General features: G+C 33.6%; 4 protein-coding genes across 4 annotated transcripts in view; all 4 read right to left on the bottom strand.

The window, feature by feature from the left end:
* Positions 1-9,264, bottom strand: part of LOC134686506 (fibropellin-1-like) — a 31,040-nt gene extending 21,776 nt beyond the window's left edge. Inside the window, exons 1-12 of the mRNA XM_063546175.1 lie at positions 9,213-9,264; positions 8,701-8,814; positions 6,962-7,075; positions 6,314-6,427; positions 5,680-5,793; positions 5,341-5,454; positions 3,226-3,339; positions 2,681-2,794; positions 1,791-1,904; positions 1,482-1,595; positions 1,074-1,187; positions 403-516 (exon numbers count right to left, since the gene is read on the bottom strand). Coding sequence (XP_063402245.1) covers positions 403-516; positions 1,074-1,187; positions 1,482-1,595; positions 1,791-1,904; positions 2,681-2,794; positions 3,226-3,339; positions 5,341-5,454; positions 5,680-5,793; positions 6,314-6,427; positions 6,962-7,075; positions 8,701-8,814; positions 9,213-9,264 — 1,306 coding nt within the window. The remainder of the gene's footprint in view (positions 1-402; positions 517-1,073; positions 1,188-1,481; positions 1,596-1,790; positions 1,905-2,680; positions 2,795-3,225; positions 3,340-5,340; positions 5,455-5,679; positions 5,794-6,313; positions 6,428-6,961; positions 7,076-8,700; positions 8,815-9,212) is intronic.
* Positions 9,265-9,556: 292 nt separating this feature from the next.
* Positions 9,557-13,124, bottom strand: LOC134686505 (fibropellin-3-like). The gene is made up of 6 exons (XM_063546174.1): positions 13,085-13,124; positions 12,434-12,547; positions 11,895-12,008; positions 11,224-11,337; positions 10,083-10,196; positions 9,557-9,687 (listed from the first exon to the last, which is right to left on the bottom strand). Exons 1-6 carry the CDS (start codon positions 13,122-13,124, stop codon positions 9,557-9,559), a joined length of 627 nt encoding a protein of 208 aa, XP_063402244.1.
* Positions 13,125-15,622: 2,498 nt separating this feature from the next.
* Positions 15,623-22,686, bottom strand: LOC134686503 (fibropellin-3-like). Its single transcript, XM_063546171.1, has 8 exons — positions 22,647-22,686; positions 21,103-21,216; positions 19,506-19,614; positions 18,852-18,970; positions 18,314-18,427; positions 17,644-17,757; positions 16,289-16,402; positions 15,623-15,753 (listed from the first exon to the last, which is right to left on the bottom strand). Exons 1-8 carry the CDS (start codon positions 22,684-22,686, stop codon positions 15,623-15,625), a joined length of 855 nt encoding a protein of 284 aa, XP_063402241.1.
* A 485-nt stretch (positions 22,687-23,171) lies between these two features.
* LOC134686499 (neurogenic locus notch homolog protein 1-like) overlaps positions 23,172-23,515 on the bottom strand; it is a 32,389-nt gene continuing 32,045 nt past the window's right edge. Inside the window, exon 39 of the mRNA XM_063546167.1 lies at positions 23,172-23,302. Within this exon, the coding sequence (XP_063402237.1) occupies positions 23,172-23,302 (131 nt within the window). The remainder of the gene's footprint in view (positions 23,303-23,515) is intronic.

The raw sequence follows: 23,515 nt of genomic DNA, 5'->3' as shown, positions 1-23,515 counted from the left end.
ACAGTTCTTTCCGTCGTAACCTGGTTTGCAGACGCACGTGTAACCATTCACTTCATTCATGCATGATGCTCCGTGTTTACAAGGGTTTGGTTTACATTCGTTGATATCTGTAAAAGATTATCATCTTTTTTCATAAAAAAATACATATAGTTACCAGCTTTAAAAATCATGAGCCAGACTATCGTTTTGCCTAAAAAATAAATAATGGGTGACCACCGAATTTTTTATTCATTAATATTCGTTAAAAACACTCTAGGTTTTTTCTCTGAATAACGGATTATGTCTCAGTCATTTTTCTGTTATAGAAACATACTATTAATTGCAAGATTGTTGCTTATCTAACATGTCTAATGCACATGATCAACCAATTGTTGGAAAAAACAATCTTTATAATGATATTACCTATTTCACAGTTCTTTCCTTGGTAACCTGGTTTGCAGACACACGTGTAACCATTCACTTCATTCATGCATGATGCTCCGTGTTTACAAGGGTTTGGTTTACATTCGTTGATATCTGCAATGAATTGTTAATGATTATCCTAATAAATAATTATAGTTATCGCTATTTTGCACATTTTTCCTTTGCTCTTTTTTTGTGATAATTTTTCATATCATGTTACCCGATTGAGATGGGAAATTGACGCTAGAAACTAAGCAGGCACGTGGCGTCGCCAACGCAATTGACATAAAATTCACAACGTCGTCATAGGTAAAATAGCGATAAACAGACTGTCATTGGTCATCTCAGCTCGATTGTATTTCTCGCTTTTACGGCAACGACTAAAGCGAGAAAATCAATCTCATTGAGATAATCAAAGATAATCTATAAATACCAGCTTATAACATTATGAGCCAGACAATCGTTTCGCCTCAAAATCAGATTGATGAGTGTTGATCTAATTTGTAAATCGTTATGGTTCGTTCAAAAACTTTTATTTTCTTCTGAATAACGGAATTTGTGCAGGTAATTTTTCTATTATAGAATCATACTATTAATTGCAAGATTGTTGCTTATCGAAGACACATGATGAAACGATTGTTGGAAAAAGCCAATCTTGATTATGATATTACCGATTTCACAGTTCTTTCCTCCGTAACCTGGTTTGCAGACACACGTGTAACCATTCACTTCATTCATGCATGATGCTCCGTGTTTACAAGGGTTTGGTTTACATTCGTTGATATCTGTAATGAAAACACGATATTTGTCTTAGTGAATGTATTAATGTGTTGCATAATAATTATAGATACCAGCTTTAAAAAATGTACGCCTGACGATTGTTTCGCAAAAAAAAAGACTAATATGTGACGATCAAATATTTGAATCATTACGGTTCGTTGAAAAAAAATGTTCTCTGAATAACGGATATGTACCAGTAATTTTCTAGCTATAGAAAATACTATTAATTTAAAGATTGTTGCCTATCTACGGCACATGCTATACCGATTGTTGGAAAGCCATCTTGATAATGATATTACCTATTTCACAGTTCTTTCCTTCGTAACCTGGTAGGCAGACACAAGTGTAACCATTAACTTCATTCATGCATGATGATCCGTGTTTACAAGGGTTTGGTTTACATTCGTTGATATCTGTTATGAAAAGAGAGTATTTGTCTTAGTTTATGTAATGATAATTATTTTCGAAGAAAACAGTTTTGTACAGGTTGTATTGTCCCCTCAGTCTATTTTCTTTTGTATTTCATTCTTTTTCGAAGAAAACCAATTTCAAAGACTAAAAGTAAAATATTGCCATTAAGTCATTTTGAGTTTAATTTGACACCATACCTTTTTCACAGTTCTTTCCTTTGTAACCTGGGGCACACATGCAGCTGTAATCGTTCACTTTATCATTACATGTAGCGCCGTGCTTGCATGGATTTGGCAGACATTCATTTATATCTGAAATATGAATTCCACATGAACAAACTATCAGAAATTACATTTAACAAATTATACAATTCAGATTAACACTTATTGTGTGATCAAATTGTGAAAAAAGGAAATTTCGAATTCTGGAATCTTTAAAAAAAAGACCTGTTCGTCATATCAAAGACACTGGTTATAGAAAGATCAGTCGGGAGATATAATATTGCACAATATTTCAAAGGAGGTTTGGGTTTCAATGGTTGTCAATTTATCTTCAGTTGGGAAAAATCGTTAACACTTTTTCCCATTTTAAAGTTTGAAAAATTATCACATTAGATATTCGTACATTGACCTATAATGGTTTACTTTTAGAATTATTATTTGGATGGAGAGTTGTCTTATTTGCAATCACACAACATCTTCCTATATCTATGAACTAAGGAATATATCTCCCTGTTACAAAACTCGGAATACTTGATCGGATGTAGTGAAACGTAAGCTCCTTTTTGAATAGATTATGAAAAGTCTAAAACTTAAAAAGTATGGACTGTTTGTCTTCTAAAAACTGATTTAATTGTCCCCTTAGTTTATCTGTTTTGTGTCTATTCTTTTTGTAAGAAAACCGACTATTCGTAAATTATTGACATTAAGACATTTTCAGTTTCATCTAAAATCATAGATATAGAAAGATGTGGTATGAGTGCCAATGAGATAGCTCTCCACCTAAATAACAATTCATAAAAGTAAACCATTGTAGGTCAATGTATGGCCTTCAACACGGAGCCTTGACTCATACTAAATAAACATACCGGTTTCACAGTTCTTTCCTTCATAACCTGGGGTACACATGCAGCTGTAATCGTTCACTTTATCAATACATATAGCACTGTGCATGCATGGATTTGGCAGACATTCATTTATATCTGAAATATGTATACCATAGGACCACACTATCAGAAATTACAGTTTACATATCTAACAAAGCCAAATAATTATTTTGAAATCAACTTTTTTTTAAAACACGGCTTGTCTTGAATTGTCAAATACTTCCGATCCACCTGTATGTCATTTGAAAGAAATTTTTCAATGAACAATGATTTGAAAGTCATAATCTTGCACAATACTAGTATATCAAGGGTGTTTGAAGTTTCAATAGTAGTCAATTGATATACAATTTTAAAATTCGTTTTAACTTTTCCACATGATAAAAAAATGTATTCCAAATACAAGTTTATTTATCCCCCAAGTCTAGTTTCTTTTGTATTTCATTCTTTTTTTTTGAAGAAAACCGATTTCAAAGACTAAGCGTAAAATCTTGACGTTAAGACATTTTGTGTTTAGGTTGACACCATACCTATTTCACAGTTCTTTCCGTTGTAACCTTGGGCACACATGCAGCTGTAATCATTCACTTTATCATTACATGTAGCGCCATGCTTGCATGGATTTGGCAGACATTCATTTATATCTGAAATATGTATACCACATGTCCAAATATTCAGAAATCACAGTTTATAATAATTCAACACAGCCAAATACTTATTTTGAAATCAACATTTTTTTTAAATATGTTAAACAAAGCACGTCTTAAATACGCGAATACTTGAAATCGGCTTGTACGTCATTTTAACTCTTTTTCATCTTGTAACAGTTTCAAAACATTTGACTTTTCTACTCTTTACACAAGTATTCCACTTTTCAAACTAAAAGACAAATTGAAAGAGTTGGTATTACTTTGCTTCATAAAAAAGGTTGGCCAACGTAGATAAAAGTATCTTGTCTCTTGTCTTAGGGAGGGATGAATCCTACTTTGTTAAGAATCACTCTGATTCAAACTAAAAATTCTCAGACTGTCGGCATTCAAATGGGAACAAACTGTGGCCCTCTACTTGCCGACTTGTTTCTTTATTATTATGAGGCTGACTTAATGCAATAACTTCTTAGGAAGAAAGATAAGAAGTTAGCAATATCCTTTAACTCTACTTTCCGCTACATAGATGATGTTATTTCATTAAGCAATTCAAATTTGGTGACTATGTGGAACGCATCTATCCCATCGAACTAGAGATAAAGGATACTACAGATACAGTTAAGTCTGCTTCATATCTTGACTTACATCTCGAAATTGACAATGAGGGTCGGTTGAAAACAAAACTTTACGACAAAAGAGATTTATGAGTTTGACTGTCCCTTTGGTATCTTCCGTCCCTCTTTTAAAAGAAACGACAGTCTGTATTGAACGACTACAGGCTTTTAACGTCCACTTTCAAAGCCCCCCCTCCCTAAATTGATTGTCAAATATATTTTAAATGTGAAAAGCGACCACCTGATACATGCAAAACAGCGACCGCTCCATTTTGTTTAAAACGACCCTATGCGCTGTATGAAACGATCATAATTTACTTGGTAAAATCAGCGACCTTCGAAAAGGTGTCATTGACCGCCCTTTCAATGATCGATGTTGACTCCCTCTTTTTTATACTCGGCCGATTCCGTTGCAAGATTAGCGGATAAACCAAAGGATGGCCATTCTGATGGCGTCACTGATGAGTCGTTTGTAGACGAAACGCGCGTCTGGCGTACTAAATTATAATCCTGGTACCTTTCATAACTAGTAGACATGCTAACACTCGGCAATCCTTGAGTTAATCCACTAGAACGGAATCGACCACAGTTCAACAATCGGGACGTTTATTACCAAGCGAAAGATCACTTATATTGATTAATATTTTAAAAGTTCAAGTCGTGTTTGGAGTAATAAAATTAACGGTACCAATTTTCTTGCACCAGATGTGCATTTCGACAATACATGTCTCTTCAGTGATGCTCGTGGCCAAAATATTTGAAATCCAAAGCTTATATAAAAGATGAAGAGCTATAATTCAAAAGGTACAAAAAGTATAGCCAAATCCTTGAAAGGAATCACAGCTTTGCATGAGGGAGATACATTCCTTAATTTATAATAATTTCTAATATTTTGTAACAGCAAATTTTAATAACACAAAAAAATCGTATTTTCATGCCAGTACCGAAGTACTGGCTACTGGGCTGGTGATACCCTCGGGGACTAAAAGTCCCCCAGCAGAGGCATCGACCCAGTGGTAGTAATAAAATTAACGGTACCAATTTTCTTGCACCAGATGCGCATTTCGAGTAAAGTTTGTTATTCAAACAAAGCTATTAAAAGTTACATGATAGTGACAAAAATTGCCAAATATGACTATGATGAAGTTGATGATTATAGAATATAGTTAGCATGGCTAGAGAAAACAAATTCTTGACAGTTATAAGAAACAAGCGATTACATTATATTTTTAGTTGAACGAAAAAAACGCATTCGAAATCTGTGATGTAATCTTTTCTTAAATGGAGAAACAATAATGTTGCCGGAGTAACATAGTCATGAATTTATAAATAATATACGTCATTGCATAATCATGATAGCAAAACAAACACTATATAAATAAACCTGTATCGCAGTGCTGTCCTGTGTAACCAATTTGACAGATACACACGTAGCCATTAACTTTATCTTTACATGTGGCTCCGTTCTGGCATTGATGTAGAAGACAATTATCTATATCTGAAATGAAAAGGATAACAAATCAATATAGTTTGTCTGAAGAAATAACTCTCTTTGAAGGTATAAAAGTCAAAAGCGTGTACCTTTGTCTTTAAAATGTTTCTTTTGTATCCCCTTAAGTATCTTCGCCTTTTCATTCAGTAAAGTTGTTTAGGAAAATAGATTTTCTACAGTTGGATAAGATGTTTTCATAAAAGACATTAACGTTTTCATCTGACATCCTACCTATTTCACAATTCTGTCCTTTGTAACCTGGGGGACACGTGCAGCTGTATTCGTTCACTTTATCCTTACATATAGCGCCGTGCTTGCATGGATTTGGCAGACATTCATTTATATCTGAAATATGTAAACCACATGAACAAACTATCAGAAATTACAGTTTACATATCTAACAAAGCCAAATAATTATTTTGAAATCAACTTTTTTTTAAAACACGGCTTGTCTTGAATTGTCAGAAACTATCACAAATTACAGTTTATATAATAATTCAACAAATCCAAATACTTATTGTTTTAAACTTATTTTTTAAAACAAGGCACGTTTTCAATTCTCGAATACTAAAAATCGACCTGTACGTCATTTCAAAAAAAAATTCACTGAGCAATCATCTGAGAAGCATACTCTTGCACAATACTAGTTTATCAAGTGAGTTAAAAGTTTCAATAGTAGTCAAATGATATTCTATTTTGAAATTCGTTTAAACTTTTTCACATAGTATTCAAAATATGGATTTTATTGCCCCCTAGGGTATTACCTTTAATTATTCATTCGTTAACGAAGAAAACAGATTTCAAAGAATAAATGTAAAATATTTACATTTTTTTTAGACATTTTGAGTTTAATCTGACATCATACCTATTTCACAGTTCGTTCCTTCGTAACCTGGGGGACACGTGCAGCTGTAATCGTTCACTTTATCATTACATGTAGCGCCGTGCTTGCATGGATTTGACAGACATTCATTTATATCTGAAATATGTATACCACATGACCAAACTATCAGAAATTACAGTTTACATATCTAACAAAGCGAAATAATTATTTTGAAATCAACTTTTATTTAAAACACGGCTTGTCTTGAATTGTCAAATACTTGAAATCCACCTGTATGTCATTTAATAAAAAAAATTCACCGCACACTCATATGAGAGGCATAATCTTGCACAATACTAGTATATAAGTATAAAAAAGAAGATGTGGTATGATTGCCAATGAGACAACTATCCACAAAAGACCTAAATGACACAAACATTAACAATTATAGGTCACCATACGGCCTTCAACAATGAGCAGTTTGAAGTTTTAATAGTAGTCAATTGATATACAATTTTAAAAATCGTTTAAACCTTTGCACATGTTAAATAAATGTATTCCAAATACAGGGTTATTTTTTGTCCCCGGAGTCTATTTTCTTTTGTATTTCCTGTTCGAAGAAAACCGATTTCAAAGACTGAGCGTAAATTATTGACATTAAGACATTTTAAGTTTAATCTGACATCATACCTAATTCACAGTTCTTTCCTTTGTAACCTGGGGCACACATGCAGCTGTAATCGTTCACTTTATCATTACAGTTAGCACCGTGCTTGCATGGATTTGGCAGACATTCATTTATATCTGAAATTTGCATATAAACTCATCACAGATACCAGGACCAAATTTAGTATACGCCAGAAGTGGGTTTTGTCTACAAAAGACTCATAAGTGACGCTCGAATCCAAGAAAATTTAAAAAGCCAAATAATGTACGAAGTTGAAGAGCATTGAGGACGACAATTCCTAAAAGTTTTGCCAAATACAGCTAAGGTACTCTATGCCTGAGGTAGAAAAGCCTTAGTATACCACATGAACAAACTATCAGAAATCACAGTTTATAATAATTCAACAAAGCCAAATACTTATTTTGAAATCAACATTTGTTTGAAACATGTTAAACAAGCATGTCTTAAATTCGCAAATACTTGTAATCGGCTTGTACGTCATTTAAAAGAAACGACCGTCTGTATTGAACGACCACCGGCTTTTAACGACCACTTTCAAAGCCCCCCTCCCCCTAATTTGATTGTCAAATATATTTTAAATGTGAAAAGCGACCACCTGATACATGCAAAACAGCGACCGCTCCATTTTGTTTAAAACGACCCTATGCGCTGTATGAAACGATCATAATTTACTTGGTAAAATCAGAGAACTTCGAAAAGGTGTCATTGACCGACCTTTCAATGATCGATGTTGACTCCCTCTTTTTTATACTCGGCCGATTCCGTTGCAAGATTAGCGGATAAACCAAAGGATGGCCATTCTGATGGCGTCACTGATGAGTCGTTTGTAGACGAAACGCGCGTCTGGCGTACTAAATTATAATCCTGGTACCTTTCATAACTAGTAGACATGCTAACACTCGGCAATCCTTGAGTTAATCCACTAGAACGGAATCGACCACAGTTCAACAATCGGGACGTCTATTACCAAGCGAAAGATCACTTATATTGATTAATATTTTAAAAGTTCAAGTCGTGTTTGGAGTAATAAAATTAACTGTACCAATTTTCTTGCACCAGATGCGCATTTCGACAATACATGTCTCTTCAGTGATGCTCGTGGCCAAAATATTTGAAATCCAAAGCTTATATAAAAGATGAAGAGCTATAATCCAAAAGGTACAACAAGTATAGCCAAATCCTTGAAAGGAATCACAGCTTTGCATGAGGGAGATACATTCCTTAATTTATAATAATTTCTAATATTTTGTAACAGCAAATTTTAATAACAGAAAAAAAATCGTATTTTCATGCCAGTACCGAAGTACTGGCTACTGAGCTGGTGATACCCTCGGGGACTAAAAGTCCCCCAGCAGAGGCATCGACCCAGTGGTAGTAATAAAATTAACGGTACCAATTTTCTTGCACCAGATGCGCATTTCGAGTAAAATTTGTTATTCAAACAAAGCTATTAAAAGTTACATGATAGTGACAAAAATTGCCAAATATGACTATGATGAAGTTGATGATTACAGAATATAGTTAGCATGGCTAGAGAAAACAAATTCTTGACAGTTATAAGGAACAAGCGATTACATTATATATTTTTAGTTGAACGAAAAAAACGCATTCGAAATCTGTGATGTAGTCTTTTCTTAAATGGAGAAGCAATAATGTTGCCGGAGTAACATAGTCATGACTTTATAAATAATATACGTCATTGCATAATCATGATAGCAAAACAAACACCATATGTATTCACCTGTATCGCAGTGCTGTCCTGTGTACCCAATTTGACAGATACACACGTAGCCATTAACTTTATCTTTACATGTGGCTCCGTTCTGGCATTGATGTAGAAGACAATTATCTATATCTGAAACGAAAAGGATAACAAATCAATATAGTTTGTCTGAAGAAATAACTCTCTTTGAAGGTATAAAAGTCAAAAGCGTGTACATTTGTCTTTGAAATGTTTCTTTTGTATCCCCTTAAGTATCTTCGCCTTTTCATTCAGTATGGTTGTTTAGGAAAATAGATTTTCTACAGTTGGATAAGATATTCTCATAAAAGACATTAACGTTTTCATCTGACATCCTACCTATTTCACAATTCTGTCCTTTGTAACCTGGGGGACACGTGCAGCTGTATTCGTTCACTTTATCCTTACATATAGCGCCGTGCTTGCATGGATTTGGCAGACATTCATTTATATCTGAAATATGTATTCCACATGAACAAACTCTCAGAAATCACAGTTTATAATAATTTTACCAATCTTATTACTAATTGTTTTAAACTTTTTAAAACAAGGCACGTTTTCCATTCTCGAATACTTAAAATCGACCTGTATGTCATTTAAAAAAAAACTTTTCACCGAGCAATCATCTTAGAGGCATAATCTTGCACAATACTTGTATATCAAGGGAGTATGAAGTTTTAATAGTAGTCAATTGATATTCACTTTTAATGTTCGTTTTAACTTTTGCAAAAGGTATTCAAAATACGGATTGCATTGTCCCCATTGTCTATTAACCTTTATTTTTCGTTCTTTTTCGAAGGAAACAGATTTCAAAGAATAAAAGTAAAATATTGGCATTTTAATAGACATTTTGAGTTTAATTTGACATCATATCTATTTCACATTTCCTTCCTTTGTAACCTGGGGCACACATGCAGCTGTAATCATTCACTTTATCATCACATGTAGCACCGTGCTTGCATGGATTTGGCAGACATTCATTTATATCTGAAATGTGTAAACCACATGAACAAACTATCAGAAATTACAGTTTACATATCTAACAAAGCCAAATAATTATTTTGAAATCAACTTTTTTTTAAAACACGGCTTGTCTTGAATTGTCAAATACTTCAAATCCACCTGTATGTCATTTAAACAAAACTTTTCATCGCACATTCATCTGAGAGGCATAATCTTGCACAATACTAGTATATTTAGGCAGTTTGAAGTTTAAATAGCAGTCAATTAAGATGCAATTTTAAAAATCGTTTAAACTTTTGCACATGGTAAATTAACGTATTTCAAATACAGTTTTTTTTTCCCCTTAGTCTATTTTCTTTTGTATTTTCTTTTCGAAGAAAACTACATTAAGACATTTTAAGTTAAATCTGACACCATACCTTTTTCACAGTTCTTTCCTTTGTAACCTGGGGCACACATGCAGCTGTAATCGTTCACTTTATCCTCACATGTAGCGCCGTGCTTGCATGGATTTGGCAGACATTCATTTATATCTGAAATATGTATACTACATGAGCAAACTATCAGAAATCACAGTTTATAATAATTCAACAAAGCCAAATACTTATTTTGAAATCAACATTTTTTTTAAACATGTTAATCAAAGCACGTCTTAAATTCGCGAATACTTGTGGCTTGTACGTCATTTAAAAGAAACGACCGTCTGTATTGAACGACCACCGGGTTTTAACAACCACTTTCAAAGCCCCCCCCCCCCCCTAATTTGATTGTCATATATATTTGAAGTGTTTAAAGCGACCACCTGCTATATGCAAAACAGCGACTGCTTCATTTTGTTCAAAACGACCAAATGCGCTGTATGAAACGATTATAATTTACTTGGTAAAATCAGCGAACTTCAAAAATGTGTCATTGACCGCCCTTTCAATGATCAATGTTGACTCCCTCTTTTTTGTACTCGGCCGATTCCGTTGCGAGATTAGCGGTTACACCCGAGGATGGCCAATTGTAGACATGCTAACACTCGACAATCCTCGCGTTAATCCACTAGAACGGAATCGACCGAGTTTATACGATTGATTACCACACAGTTCCACAATCCGTACGTCTTTTACCAAGCGAAAGATCACTTATTAAAAGTTCAAGTCGTGTTTGGAGAAAAAATTGGTTATTCAAATTCAAACAGAGCTATAAACAGTTACATGATAGTGACAAAAATTGTCAAATATGACTATGATGAAGTTGATGATAACAGAATATAATTAGCATGGCTAGAAAAAATCTTGACAGTTATAAGAAACAAGCGATTAAATTATATTTTTAGTTGAACAAAAAAAAATGCATTCGAAATCTGTGAAGGAGTCCTTTCTCTAACATTTCTAATGGAGAAGCAATAATGTCGCCGGAGTAATAAAATTAACGGTACCAATTTTCTTGCACCAGATGCGCATTTCTACAATACATGTCTTTTCAGTAATGCTGGAGTAACATAGTCATGAATTTATAAATAATTTACCTCATTGTATAATCATAAAAGCAAAACAAACACCATATATATACCTGTATCGCAGTGCTGTCCTGTGTAACCAATTTGACAGATACAGACGTAGCCATTAACTTTATCTTTACATGTGGCTCCGTTCTTGCATTTATGTAGAAGACAATTATCTATATCTGAAACGAAAAGGATAACAAATCAATATAAAATTGAGAAAGGAAATGGTGAATATGTCAAAGCGACCCCACCCGACCATAGAGCAAACAACAGCCGAAGGCAACCAAAATGGGTCTTCAATGTAGCGAGAATTCCCGCACCCGTAGGTGTCCTTCAGCTGGCCCCTAAAATATGCATAATAGTACAGTGATAATAGATGTCATACTAAACTCCGAATTATACACAAGAAACTAAAATTTAAAATCATACAAGACTAACAAAGGCCAGAGAATCCTGACTTGGGATTGGGGCAAAATTGCGGCAGGGTTAAACATGTTTATGAGATCTCAACCCTCCCCTATACCTCTAGCCAATGTAGAATAGTTTGTCTGAAGAGATAACTCTTTTTGAAGGTATAAAAGTCAAAAGCGTTTACCTTTGTCTTTAAAATGTTACTTTTGTATCCCCTTAAGTGTCATCTCATATTTATTTATTATGTTTAATTGGGAAAATAGATTTACTACAGTTGGATAACATATTTTTATAAAGATATTTACGTTTTCATCTGACATCCTACCTATTTCACAATTCTGGCCTTTGTAACCTGGGGCACAAATGCAGCTGTAATCATTCACTTTATCATTACATGTAGCGCCGTGCTTGCATGGATTTGGCAGACATTCATTTATATCTGAAATATGTATTCCACATGCAGAAACTATCACAAATTACAGTTTATATAATAATTCAACAAATCCAAATACTTATTGTTTTAAACTTATTTTTTTAAAACAAGGCACGTTTTCAATTCTCGAATACTAAAAATCGACCTGTACGTCATTTCAAAAAAAAATTCACTGAGCAATCATCTGAGAAGCATACTCTTGCACAATAATAGTTTATCAAGTGAGTTAAAAGTTTCAATAGTAGCCAAATGATATTCTATTTTGAAATTCGTTTAAACTTTTTCACATAGTATTCAAAATATGGATTTTATTGCCCCCTAGGGTATTACCTTTAATTATTCATTCGTTAACGAAGAAAACAGATTTCAAAGAATAAATGTAAAATATTTACATTTTTTGTAGACATTTTGAGTTTAATCTGACATCATACCTATTTCACAGTTCGTTCCTTCGTAACCTGGGGGACACGTGCAGCTGTAATCGTTCACTTTATCATTACATGTAGCGCCGTGCTTGCATGGATTTGGCAGACATTCATTTATATCTGAAATATGTATACCACATGACCAAACTATCAGAAATTACAGTTTACATATCTAACAAAGCGAAATAATTATTTTGAAATCAACTTTTATTTAAAACACGGCTTGTCTTGAATTATCAAATACTTGAAATCCACCTGTATGTCATTTAATAAAAAAAAAATCACCGCACACTCATCTGAGAGGCATAATCTTGCACAATACTAGTATATAAGTATATAAAAAGAAGATGTGGTATGATTGCCAATGAGACAACTATCCACAAAAGACCTAAATGACACAAACATTAACAATTATAGGTCACCATACGGCCTTCAACAATGAGCAGTTTGAAGTTTAAATAGTAGTCAATTGATATACAATTTCAAAAATCGTTTAAACCTTTGCACATGTTAAATAAATGTATTCCAAATACAGGGTTATTTTTTTGTCCCCTGAGTCTATTTTCTTTTGTATTTCCTTTTCGAAGAAAACCGATTTCAAAGACTAAGCGTAAATTATTGACATTAAGACATTTTAAGTTTAATCTGACATCATACCTAATTCACAGTTCTTTCCTTTGTAACCTGGGGCACACATGCAGCTGTAATCGTTCACTTTATCATTACATGTAGCACCGTGCTTGCATGGATTTGGCAGACATTCATTTATATCTGAAATTTGTATATAAACTCATCACAGATACCAGGACCAAATTTAGTATACGCCAGAAGTGGGTTTTGTCTACAAAAGACTCATAAGTGACGCTCGAATCCAAAAAAATTAATAAAAAGGCCAAATAAAGTACGAAGTTGAAGAGCATTGAGGACGACAATTCCTAAAAGTTTTGCAAAATACAGCTAAGAGACTCTATGCCTGAGGTAGAAAAGCCTTAGTATACCACATGAACAAACTATCAGAAATCACAGTTTATAATAATTCAACAAAGCCAAATACTTATTTTGAAATCAACATTTGTTTGAAACATGTTAAACAAGCATGTCTTAAATTCGCGAATACTTGCATTCGGCTTGTACGTCATTTAAAAGAAACGACCGTCTGTATTGAACGACCACCGTCTTTTAACGACCACTTTCAAAGCCCCCTAATTTGATTGTCAAATATATCTTAAGTGTAAAAAGAGACCACCTGCTACACGCAAAACAGTAACCGCTTCATTTTGTTTAAAACGACCCAATGCGTTATATGAAACGATCACAATTTACTTGGTAAAATCAGCGAACTTAAAAAATGTGTAATTGACCGCCCTTTCAATGATCGGTGTTGACTCCCTCTTTTTTGTACTTGACCGATTCCGTTGCGAGATTAGCGGATAAACCAAAGGATGGCCAATTGTAGACATGCTAACACTCGACAATCCTCGAGTTAATCCACTAGAACGGAATCGACCGAGTTTATACGATTGATTACCACACAGTTCCACAATCCGTACGTCTTTTACCAAGCGAAAGATCACTTATTAAAAGTTAAAGTCGTGTTTGGAGAAAAAATTAGTTATTCAAATTCAAACAGAGCTATAAACAGTTACATGATAGTGACAAAAATTGCCAAATATGACTATGATGAAGTTGATAACAGAATATAATTAGCATGGCTAGAAAAAAAATCTTGACAGTTATAAGGAACAAGCGATTAAATTATATTTTTAGTTGAACAAAAAAAAATGCATTCGAAATCTGGGAAGGAGTCCTTTCTCTAACATTTCTAATGGAGAAGCAATAATGTCGCCGGAGTAATACAATTAACGGTACCAATTTTCTTGCACCAGATGCGCATTTCTACAATACATGTCTTTTCAGTAATGCTGGAGTAACATAGTCATGAATTTATAAATAATTTACGTCATTGTATAATCATGAAAGCAAAACAAACACCATATATATACCTGTATCGCAGTGCTGTCCTGTGTAACCAATTTGACAGATACAGACGTAGCCATTAACTTTATCTTTACATGTGGCTCCGTTCTTGCATTTATGTAGAAGACAATTATCTATATCTGAAACGAAAAGGATAACAAATCAATATAAAATTGAGAAAGGAAATGGTGAATATGTCAAAGCGACCCCATCCGACCATAGAGCAAACAACAGCCGAAGGCAACCAATGGGTCTTTAATGTAGCGAGAATTCCCGCACCCGTAGGTGTCCTTCAGCTGGCCCCTAAAATATGCATAATAGTACAGTGATAATAGACGTCATACTGAACTCCGAATTATACACAAGAAACTAAAATTTAAAATCATACAAGACTAACAAAGGCCAGAGGCTCCTGACTTGGGACAGGCGCAAAATTGCGGCGGGGTTAAACATGTTTAGGAGATCTCAACCCTCCCCCTATACCTCTAGCCAATGTAGAATAGTTTGTCTGAAGAGATAACTCTTTTTGAAGGTATAAAAGTCAAAAGCGTTTACCTTTGTCTTTAAAATATTACTTTTGTATCCCCTTAAGTATCTTCTCCTTTTTATTTATTATGTTTAATTGGGAAAATAGATTTACTACAGTTGGATTACATATTTTTATAAAGATATTTACGTTTTCATCTGACATCCTACCTATTTCACAATTCTGGCCTTTGTAACCTGGGGCACAAATGCAGCTGTAATCATTCACTTTATCATTACATGTAGCGCCGTGCTTGCATGGATTTGGCAGACATTCATTTATATCTGAAATATGTATTCCACATGCAGAAACTATCAGAAATTACAGTTTATATAATAATTCAACAAATCCAAATACTTATTGTTTTAAACTTATTTTTTTAAACAAGGCACGTTTTCAATTCTCGAATACTAAAAATCGACCTGTACGTCATTTCAAAAAAAAATTCACTGAGCAATCATCTGAGAAGCATACTCTTGCACACTAATAGTTTATCAAGTGAGTTAAAAGTTTCAATAGTAGTCAAATGATATTCTATTTTGAAATTCGTTTAAACTTTTTCACATAGTATTCAAAATATGGATTTTATTGCCCCCTAGGGTATTACCTTTAATTATTCATTCGTTAACGAAGAAAACAGATTTCAAAGAATAAATGTAAAATATTTACATTTTTTTTTAGACATTTTGAGTTTAATCTGACATCATACCTATTTCACAGTTCGTTCCTTCGTAACCTGGGGGACACGTGCAGCTGTAATCGTTCACTTTATCATTACATGTAGCGCCGTGCTTGCATGGATTTGGCAGACATTCATTTATATCTGAAATATGTTTACCACATGACCAAACTATCAGAAATTACAGTTTACATATCTAACAAAGCGAAATAATTATTTTGAAATCAACTTTTATTTAAAACACGGCTTGTCTTGAATTGTCAAATACTTGAAATCCACCTGTATGTCATTTAATAAAAAAAATTCACCGCACACTCATCTGAGAGGCATAATCTTGCACAATACTAAAATATAAGTATAAAAAAGAAGATGTGGTATGATTGCCAATAGGACAACTATCCACAAAAGACCTAAATGACACAAACATTAACAATTATAGGTCACAATACGGCCTTCAACAATGAGCAGTTTGAAGTTTCAAAAGTAGTCAATTGATATACAATTTTAAAAATCGTTTAAACCTTTGCACATGTTAAATAAATGTATTCCAAATACAGGGTTATTTTTTTGTCCCCTGAGTCTATTTTCTTTTGTATTCCCTTTTCGAAGAAAACCGAATTCAAAGACTAAGCGTAAATTATTGACATTAAGACATTTTAAGTTTAATCTGACATCATACCTAATTCACAGTTCTTTCCTTTGTAACCTGGGGCACACATGCAGCTGTAATCGTTCACTTTATCATTACATGTAGCACCGTGCTTGCATGGATTTAGCAGACATTCATTTATATCTGAAATTTGTATATAAACTCATCACAGATACCAGGACCAAATTTAGTATACGCCAGAAGTGGGTTTTGTCTACAAAAGACTCATAATTGACGCTCGAATCCAAAAAAAAATAATAAAAAGGCCAAATAAAGTACGAAGTTGAAGAGCATTGAGGACGACAATTCCTAAAAGTTTTGCCAAATACAGCTAAGGTACTATATGCCTGAGGTAGAAAAGCCTTAGTATACCACATGAACAAACTATCAGAAATCACAGTTTATAATAATTCAACAAAGCCAAATACTTATTTTGAAATCAACATTTGTTTGAAACATGTTAAACAAGCATGTCTTTTATTCGCAAATACTTGCAATCGGCTTGAACGTCATTTAAAAGAAACGACCGTCTGAATTGAACGACCACCGGCTTTTAACGACCACTTTCAAAGCCCCCCTAATTTGATTGTCAAATATATCTTAAGTGTAAAAAGAGACCACCTGCTACACGCAAAACAGTTACCGCTTCATTTTGTTTAAAAAGACCCAATGCGTTATATGAAACGATCACAATTTACTTGGTAAAATCAGCGAACTTAAAAAATGTGTGATTGACCGCCCTTTCAATGATCGGTGTTGACTCCCTCTTTTTTGTACTCGGCCGATTCCGTTGCGAGATTCGCGGTTACACCCGAGGATGGCCAATTGTAGACATGCTAACACTCGACAATCCTCGAGTTAATCCACTAGAACGGAATCGACCGAGTTAATACGATTGATTACCACACAGTTCCACAATCCGTGCGTCTTTTACCAAGCGAAAGATCACTTATTAAAAGTTCAAGTCGTGTTTGGAGAAAAAATTGGTTATTCAAATTCAAACAGAGCTATTAAGAGTTACATGATAGTGACAACAATTGCCAAATATGACTTTGATGAAGTTGATGATTACAGAATATAATTAGCAAGGCTAGAGAGAAAAAAAATCTTGACAGTTATAAGGAACAAGCGATTAAATTATATTTTTAGTTGAACAAAAAAAAATGCATTCGAAATCTGGGAAGGAGTCCTTTCTCTAACATTTCTAATGGAGAAGCAATAATGTCGCCGGAGTAATAAAATTAACGGTACCAATTTTCTTGCACCAGATGCGCATTTCGACAATACATGTCTTTTCAGTAATGCTGGAGTAACATAGTCATGAATTTATAAATAATTTACGTCATTGTATAATCATAAAAGCAAAACAAACACCATATATATACCTGTATCGCAGTGCTGTCCTGTGTAACCAATTTGACAGATACAGACGTAGCCATTAACTTTATCTTTACATGTGGCTCCGTTCTTGCATTTATGTAGAAGACAATTATCTATATCTGAATCGAAAAGGATAACAAATCAATATAAAATTGGGAAAGGAAATGGTGAATATGTCAAAGCGACCCCATCCGACCATAGAGCAAACAATAGCCGAAGGCAACCAATGGGTCTTCAATGTAGCGAGAATTCCCGCACCCGTAGGTGTCCTTCAGCTGGCCCCTAAAATATGCATAATAGTACAGTGATAATAGACGTCATACTGAACTCCGAATTATACACAAGAAACTAAAATTTAAAATCATACAAGACTAACAAAGGCCAGAGGCTCCTGACTTGGGACAGGCGCAAAATTGCGGCGGGGTTAAACATGTTTAGGAGATCTCAACCCTCCCCCTATACCTCTAGCCAATGTAGAATAATTTGTCTGAAGAGATAACTCTTTTTGAAGGTATAAAAGTCAAAAGCGTTTACCTTTGTCTTTAAAATATTACTTTTGTATCCCCTTAAGTATCTTCTCCTTTTTATTTATTATGTTTAATTGGGAAAATAGATTTACTACAGTTGGATTACATATTTTTATAAAGATATTTACGTTTTCATCTGACATCCTACCTATTTCACAATTCTGGCCTTTGTAACCTGGGGCACAAATGCAGCTGTAATCATTCACTTTATCATTACATGTAGCGCCGTGCTTGCATGGATTTGGCAGACATTCATTTATATCTGAAATATGTATTCCATATGCAGAAACTATCAGAAATTACAGTTTATATAATAATTCAACAAATCCAAATACTTATTGTTTTAAACTTATTTTTTTAAACAAGGCACGTTTTCAATTCTCGAATACTAAAAATCGACCTGTACGTCATTTCAAAAAAAAATTCACTGAGCAATCATCTGAGAAGCATACTCTTGCACACTAATAGTTTATCAAGTGAGTTAAAAGTTTCAATAGTAGTCAAATGATATTCTATTTTGAAATTCGTTTAAACTTTTTCACATAGTATTCAAAATATGGATTTTATTGCCCCCTAGGGTATTACCTTTAATTATTCATTCGTTAACGAAGAAAACAGATTTCAAAGAATAAATGTAAAATATTTACATTTTTTTTAGACATTTTGAGTTTAATCTGACATCATACCTATTTCACAGTTCGTTCCTTCGTAACCTGGGGGACACGTGCAGCTGTAATCGTTCACTTTATCATTACATGTAGCGCCGTGCTTGCATGGATTTGGCAGACATTCATTTATATCTGAAATATGTTTACCACATGACCAAACTATCAGAAATTACAGTTTACATATCTAACAAAGCGAAATAATTATTTTGAAATCAACTTTTATTTAAAACACGGCTTGTCTTGAATTGTCAAATACTTGAAATCCACCTGTATGTCATTTAATAAAAAAAATTCACCGCACACTCATCTGAGAGGCATAATCTTGCACAATACTAAAATATAAGTATAAAAAAGAAGATGTGGTATGAATGCCAATAGGACAACTATCCACAAAAGACCTAAATGACACAAACATTAACAATTATAGGTCACAATACGGCCTTCAACAATGAGCAGTTTGAAGTTTCAAAAGTAGTCAATTGATATACAATTTTAAAAATCGTTTAAACCTTTGCACATGTTAAATAAATGTATTCCAAATACAGGGTTATTTTTTTGTCCCCTGAGTCTATTTTCTTTTGTATTCCCTTTTCGAAGAAAACCGAATTCAAAGACTAAGCGTAAATTATTGACATTAAGACATTTTAAGTTTAATCTGACATCATTCCTAATTCACAGTTCTTTCCTTTGTAACCTGGGGCACACATGCAGCTGTAATCGTTCACTTTATCATTACATGTAGCACCGTGCTTGCATGGATTTAGCAGACATTCATTTATATCTGAAATTTGTATATAAACTCATCACAGATACCAGGACCAAATTTAGTATACGCCAGAAGTGGGTTTTGTCTACAAAAGACTCATAATTGACGCTCGAATCCAAAAAAAATAATAAAAAGGCCAAATAAAGTACGAAGTTGAAGAGCATTGAGGACGACAATTCCTAAAAGTTTTGCCAAATACAGCTAAGGTACTATATGCCTGAGGTAGAAAAGCCTTAGTATACCACATGAACAAACTATCAGAAATCACAGTTTATAATAATTCAACAAAGCCAAATTCTTATTTTGAAATCAACATTTGTTTGAAACATGTTAAACAAGCATGTCTTTTATTCGCAAATACTTGCAATCGGCTTGAACGTCATTTAAAAGAAACGACCGTCTGAATTGAACGACCACCGGCTTTTAACGACCACCTTCAAAGCCCCCCTAATTTGATTGTCAAATATATCTTAAGTGTAAAAAGAGACCACCTGCTACACGCAAAACAGTTACCGCTTCATTTTGTTTAAAAAGACCCAATGCGTTATATGAAACGATCACAATTTACTTGGTAAAATCAGCGAACTTAAAAAATGTGTGATTGACCGCCCTTTCAATGATCGGTGTTGACTCCCTCTTTTTTGTACTCGGCCGATTCCGTTGCGAGATTAGCGGTTACACCCGAGGATGGCCAATTGTAGACATGCTAACACTCGACAATCCTCGAGTTAATCCACTAGAACGGAATCGACCGAGTTAATACGATTGATTACCACACAGTTCCACAATCCGTGCGTCTTTTACCAAGCGAAAGATCACTTATTAAAAGTTCAAGTCGTGTTTGGAGAAAAAATTGGTTATTCAAATTCAAACAGAGCTATTAAGAGTTACATGATAGTGACAACAATTGCCAAATATGACTTTGATGAAGTTGATGATTACAGAATATAATTAGCAAGGCTAGAGAGAAAAAAACTTTTTTGACAGTTATAAGGAACAACCGATTAAGTGATATTTTAAGTTGAAAAAAATATGCATTCGAAATCTGTGATGGAGTCTTTTCTCAAAAGGAGAAGCAATATGTTGCAAGAGTAACATAGTCATAAATTTATAAATAATTTACCTCATTGCATAATCATGATATCAAAACAAACACCATATATATACCTGTATCGCAGTGCTGTCCTGTGTAACCAATTTGACAGATACAGACGTAGCCATTAACTTTATCCTTACATGTGGCTCCGTTCTGGCATTGATGTAGAAGGCAATTATCTATATCTGAAACGAAAAGGATAATAAATCAATATCGTTTGCCTGAAGAAATAACTCTCTTTGAATTTATAAAAGTCAAAAGCGTTAATTAGTCTTTAAAATGTTCCTTTTGTGTCCCCTTAAGTATCTTCTCCTTTTTATTCAGTATGGTTGTTTAGGAAAATAGATTTATTAAAGTTGGATAATATATTTTCATAAAGACATTGAAGTTTTTATCTGACATCCTACCTATTTCACAATTCTGTCCTTTGTAACCTGGGGGACACGTGCAGCTGTATTCGTTCACTTTATCCTTACATATAGCGCCGTGCTTGCATGGATTTGGCAGACATTCATTTATATCTGAAATACGTATTCCACATGAACAAACAAACAGAAATTACAGTTTATATAATAATTCATCAAATCCAAATACTTATGGTTTTAAACTTTTTTTTCAAACAAGGCACTTTTCAATTCTCGAATACTTAAAATCCATCTGAACGTCATTTAAAAAAAAAGTTTTCATTGAGCAATCATCTTAGAGTCATACTCTTGCACAATTCTAAAATTGAGAAAGAAAATGGTGAATATGTCAAAGCGACAACCACACGACCATAGAGCAGACAACAGTTGAAGGCAACCAATGGGTCTTCAATGTAGCGAGAATTCCCGCACCCGTAGGTAGCTGGCCCCTAAAAATATGCATAATAGTACAGTGATAATGGACGTCATACTAAACTCCGAATTATACACAAGAAACTAAAATTTAAAATCTTTTTATATAATCAATTCATAAAGGAACTTAAGTTTTATTAGATCCGATCAAGTATTCCGAGTTTTATATGTGGGAGATATATTCCTTAGTTCATGAATATCTTATGCGAAAATTGTTGAAACAAAACGTACTTGCAAACTCTTTTATACCATGTGACCATGTGTAATCGGGTTTTCCACACTTAAGATCAATTGACAACTATTGAAACTCAACTGGTTTTTTTTAGAAATAATTGTGTTTAGTTCCGATGCAAAGTATGTCAAGGGAGTTTGAAGTTTCAATAGTAGTCAATTGATATTCAATTTTAAAATTCGTTTAAACTTTTACACAAAGTAATCAAAATATGAATTTTATTGTCCCCATAGTCTATAACCTTTAATTTTTCATTCGTTTTCGAAGAAAACAGATTTCAAAGAATAATGTAAAATATTGACATTTTAATAGTCATTTTGAGTTTATTCTGGCATTATACCTATTTCACAGTTCCTTCCTGTGTAACCTGGGAGACACATGCAGCTGTAATCGTTCACTTTATCATTACATGTAGCGCCGTGCTTGCATGGATTTGGCAGACATTCATTTATATCTGAAATATGTATACCACATGACCAAACTATCAGAAATTACAGTTTACATATCTTACAAAGCCAAATAATTATTTTGAAATAAACTTTTTTTTAAAACACGGCTTGTCTTGTATTGTCAAATACTTCAAATCCACATGTATATAATTTAAAAGAAACTTTTCACAGAACAATCATCTGAGAGGCATAATCTTGCACAAAACTAGTAAATTAAGGCAGTTTGATGTTTCAATAGTAGTCAATTGATATACCATTTTAAAAATCGGTTAAACTTTTGCACATGGTAAACAAATGGATTCCAAATACAGGGTTTTTTCTTCCCCTAAGTCTATTTTCTTTTGTATTGCATTCTTTTTCGAAGAAAACCGATTTCAAAGACTAAGCGTAAAATATTGACATTAAGACATTTTAAAATAAATCTGACATCATACCTATTTCACAGTTCCTTCCTTCGTAACCTTGGGCACACATGCAGCTGTAATCGTTCACCTTATCATTACATGTAGCGCCGTGCTTGCATGGATTTGGGAGACATTCATTTATATCTGAAATGTGTATACCACATGACCAAACTATCAAAAATTACAGTTTACGTATCTAACAAAGCCAAATAACTATTTTGAAATAAAAAAAAAATTAAAACACGGCTTGTCTTGTATTGTCAAATACTTCAAATCCACATTTATATAATTTAAAAGAAACTTTTCACAGGACAATCATCTGAGAGGCATACTCTTGCACAAACTAGTAAATTAAGGCACTTTGATGTTTCAATAGTAGTCAATTGATATGCCATTTTAAAAATCGTTTAAACTTTTGCACATGGTACACAAATGGATTATAAATACAGTGTTTTTTCTTCCCCTAAGTCTATTTTCTTTTATATTGCATTCTTTTTCGAAGAAAACCGATTTCAAAGACTAAGCGTAAAATATTGACATTAAGACATTTTAAAATTAATCTGACATCATACTTATTTCACAGTTCTTTCCTTTGTAACCAGGGCGACACGTGCAGCTGTAATCGTTCACTTTATCATCACATGTAGCGCCGTGCTTGCATGGATTTGGAAGACATTCATTTATATCTGAAATATGTATACTACATTAACAAACTATCAGAAATCACAGTTTATAATAATTCAACAAAGCCAAATACTTATTTTGATATCAATTTCTTTTTTAAAACATGTTGAACAATTTAAACGTCTATATATCAAATACATCAACTGATTCGCGGGGGGTTGGACGTCAGAAAACTGTATACGTCACATAAATGTGTCGTTCAAAATACATACAAA

Source organism: Mytilus trossulus, chromosome 10 (genome assembly GCF_036588685.1).
Source record: "Mytilus trossulus isolate FHL-02 chromosome 10, PNRI_Mtr1.1.1.hap1, whole genome shotgun sequence".
In the NCBI taxonomy this organism is placed as follows: domain Eukaryota; kingdom Metazoa; phylum Mollusca; class Bivalvia; order Mytilida; family Mytilidae; genus Mytilus; species Mytilus trossulus.
The sequence above is the reverse complement of the archived record's forward strand: the minus strand, read 5'-3'. Positions and strand labels throughout refer to the sequence as shown.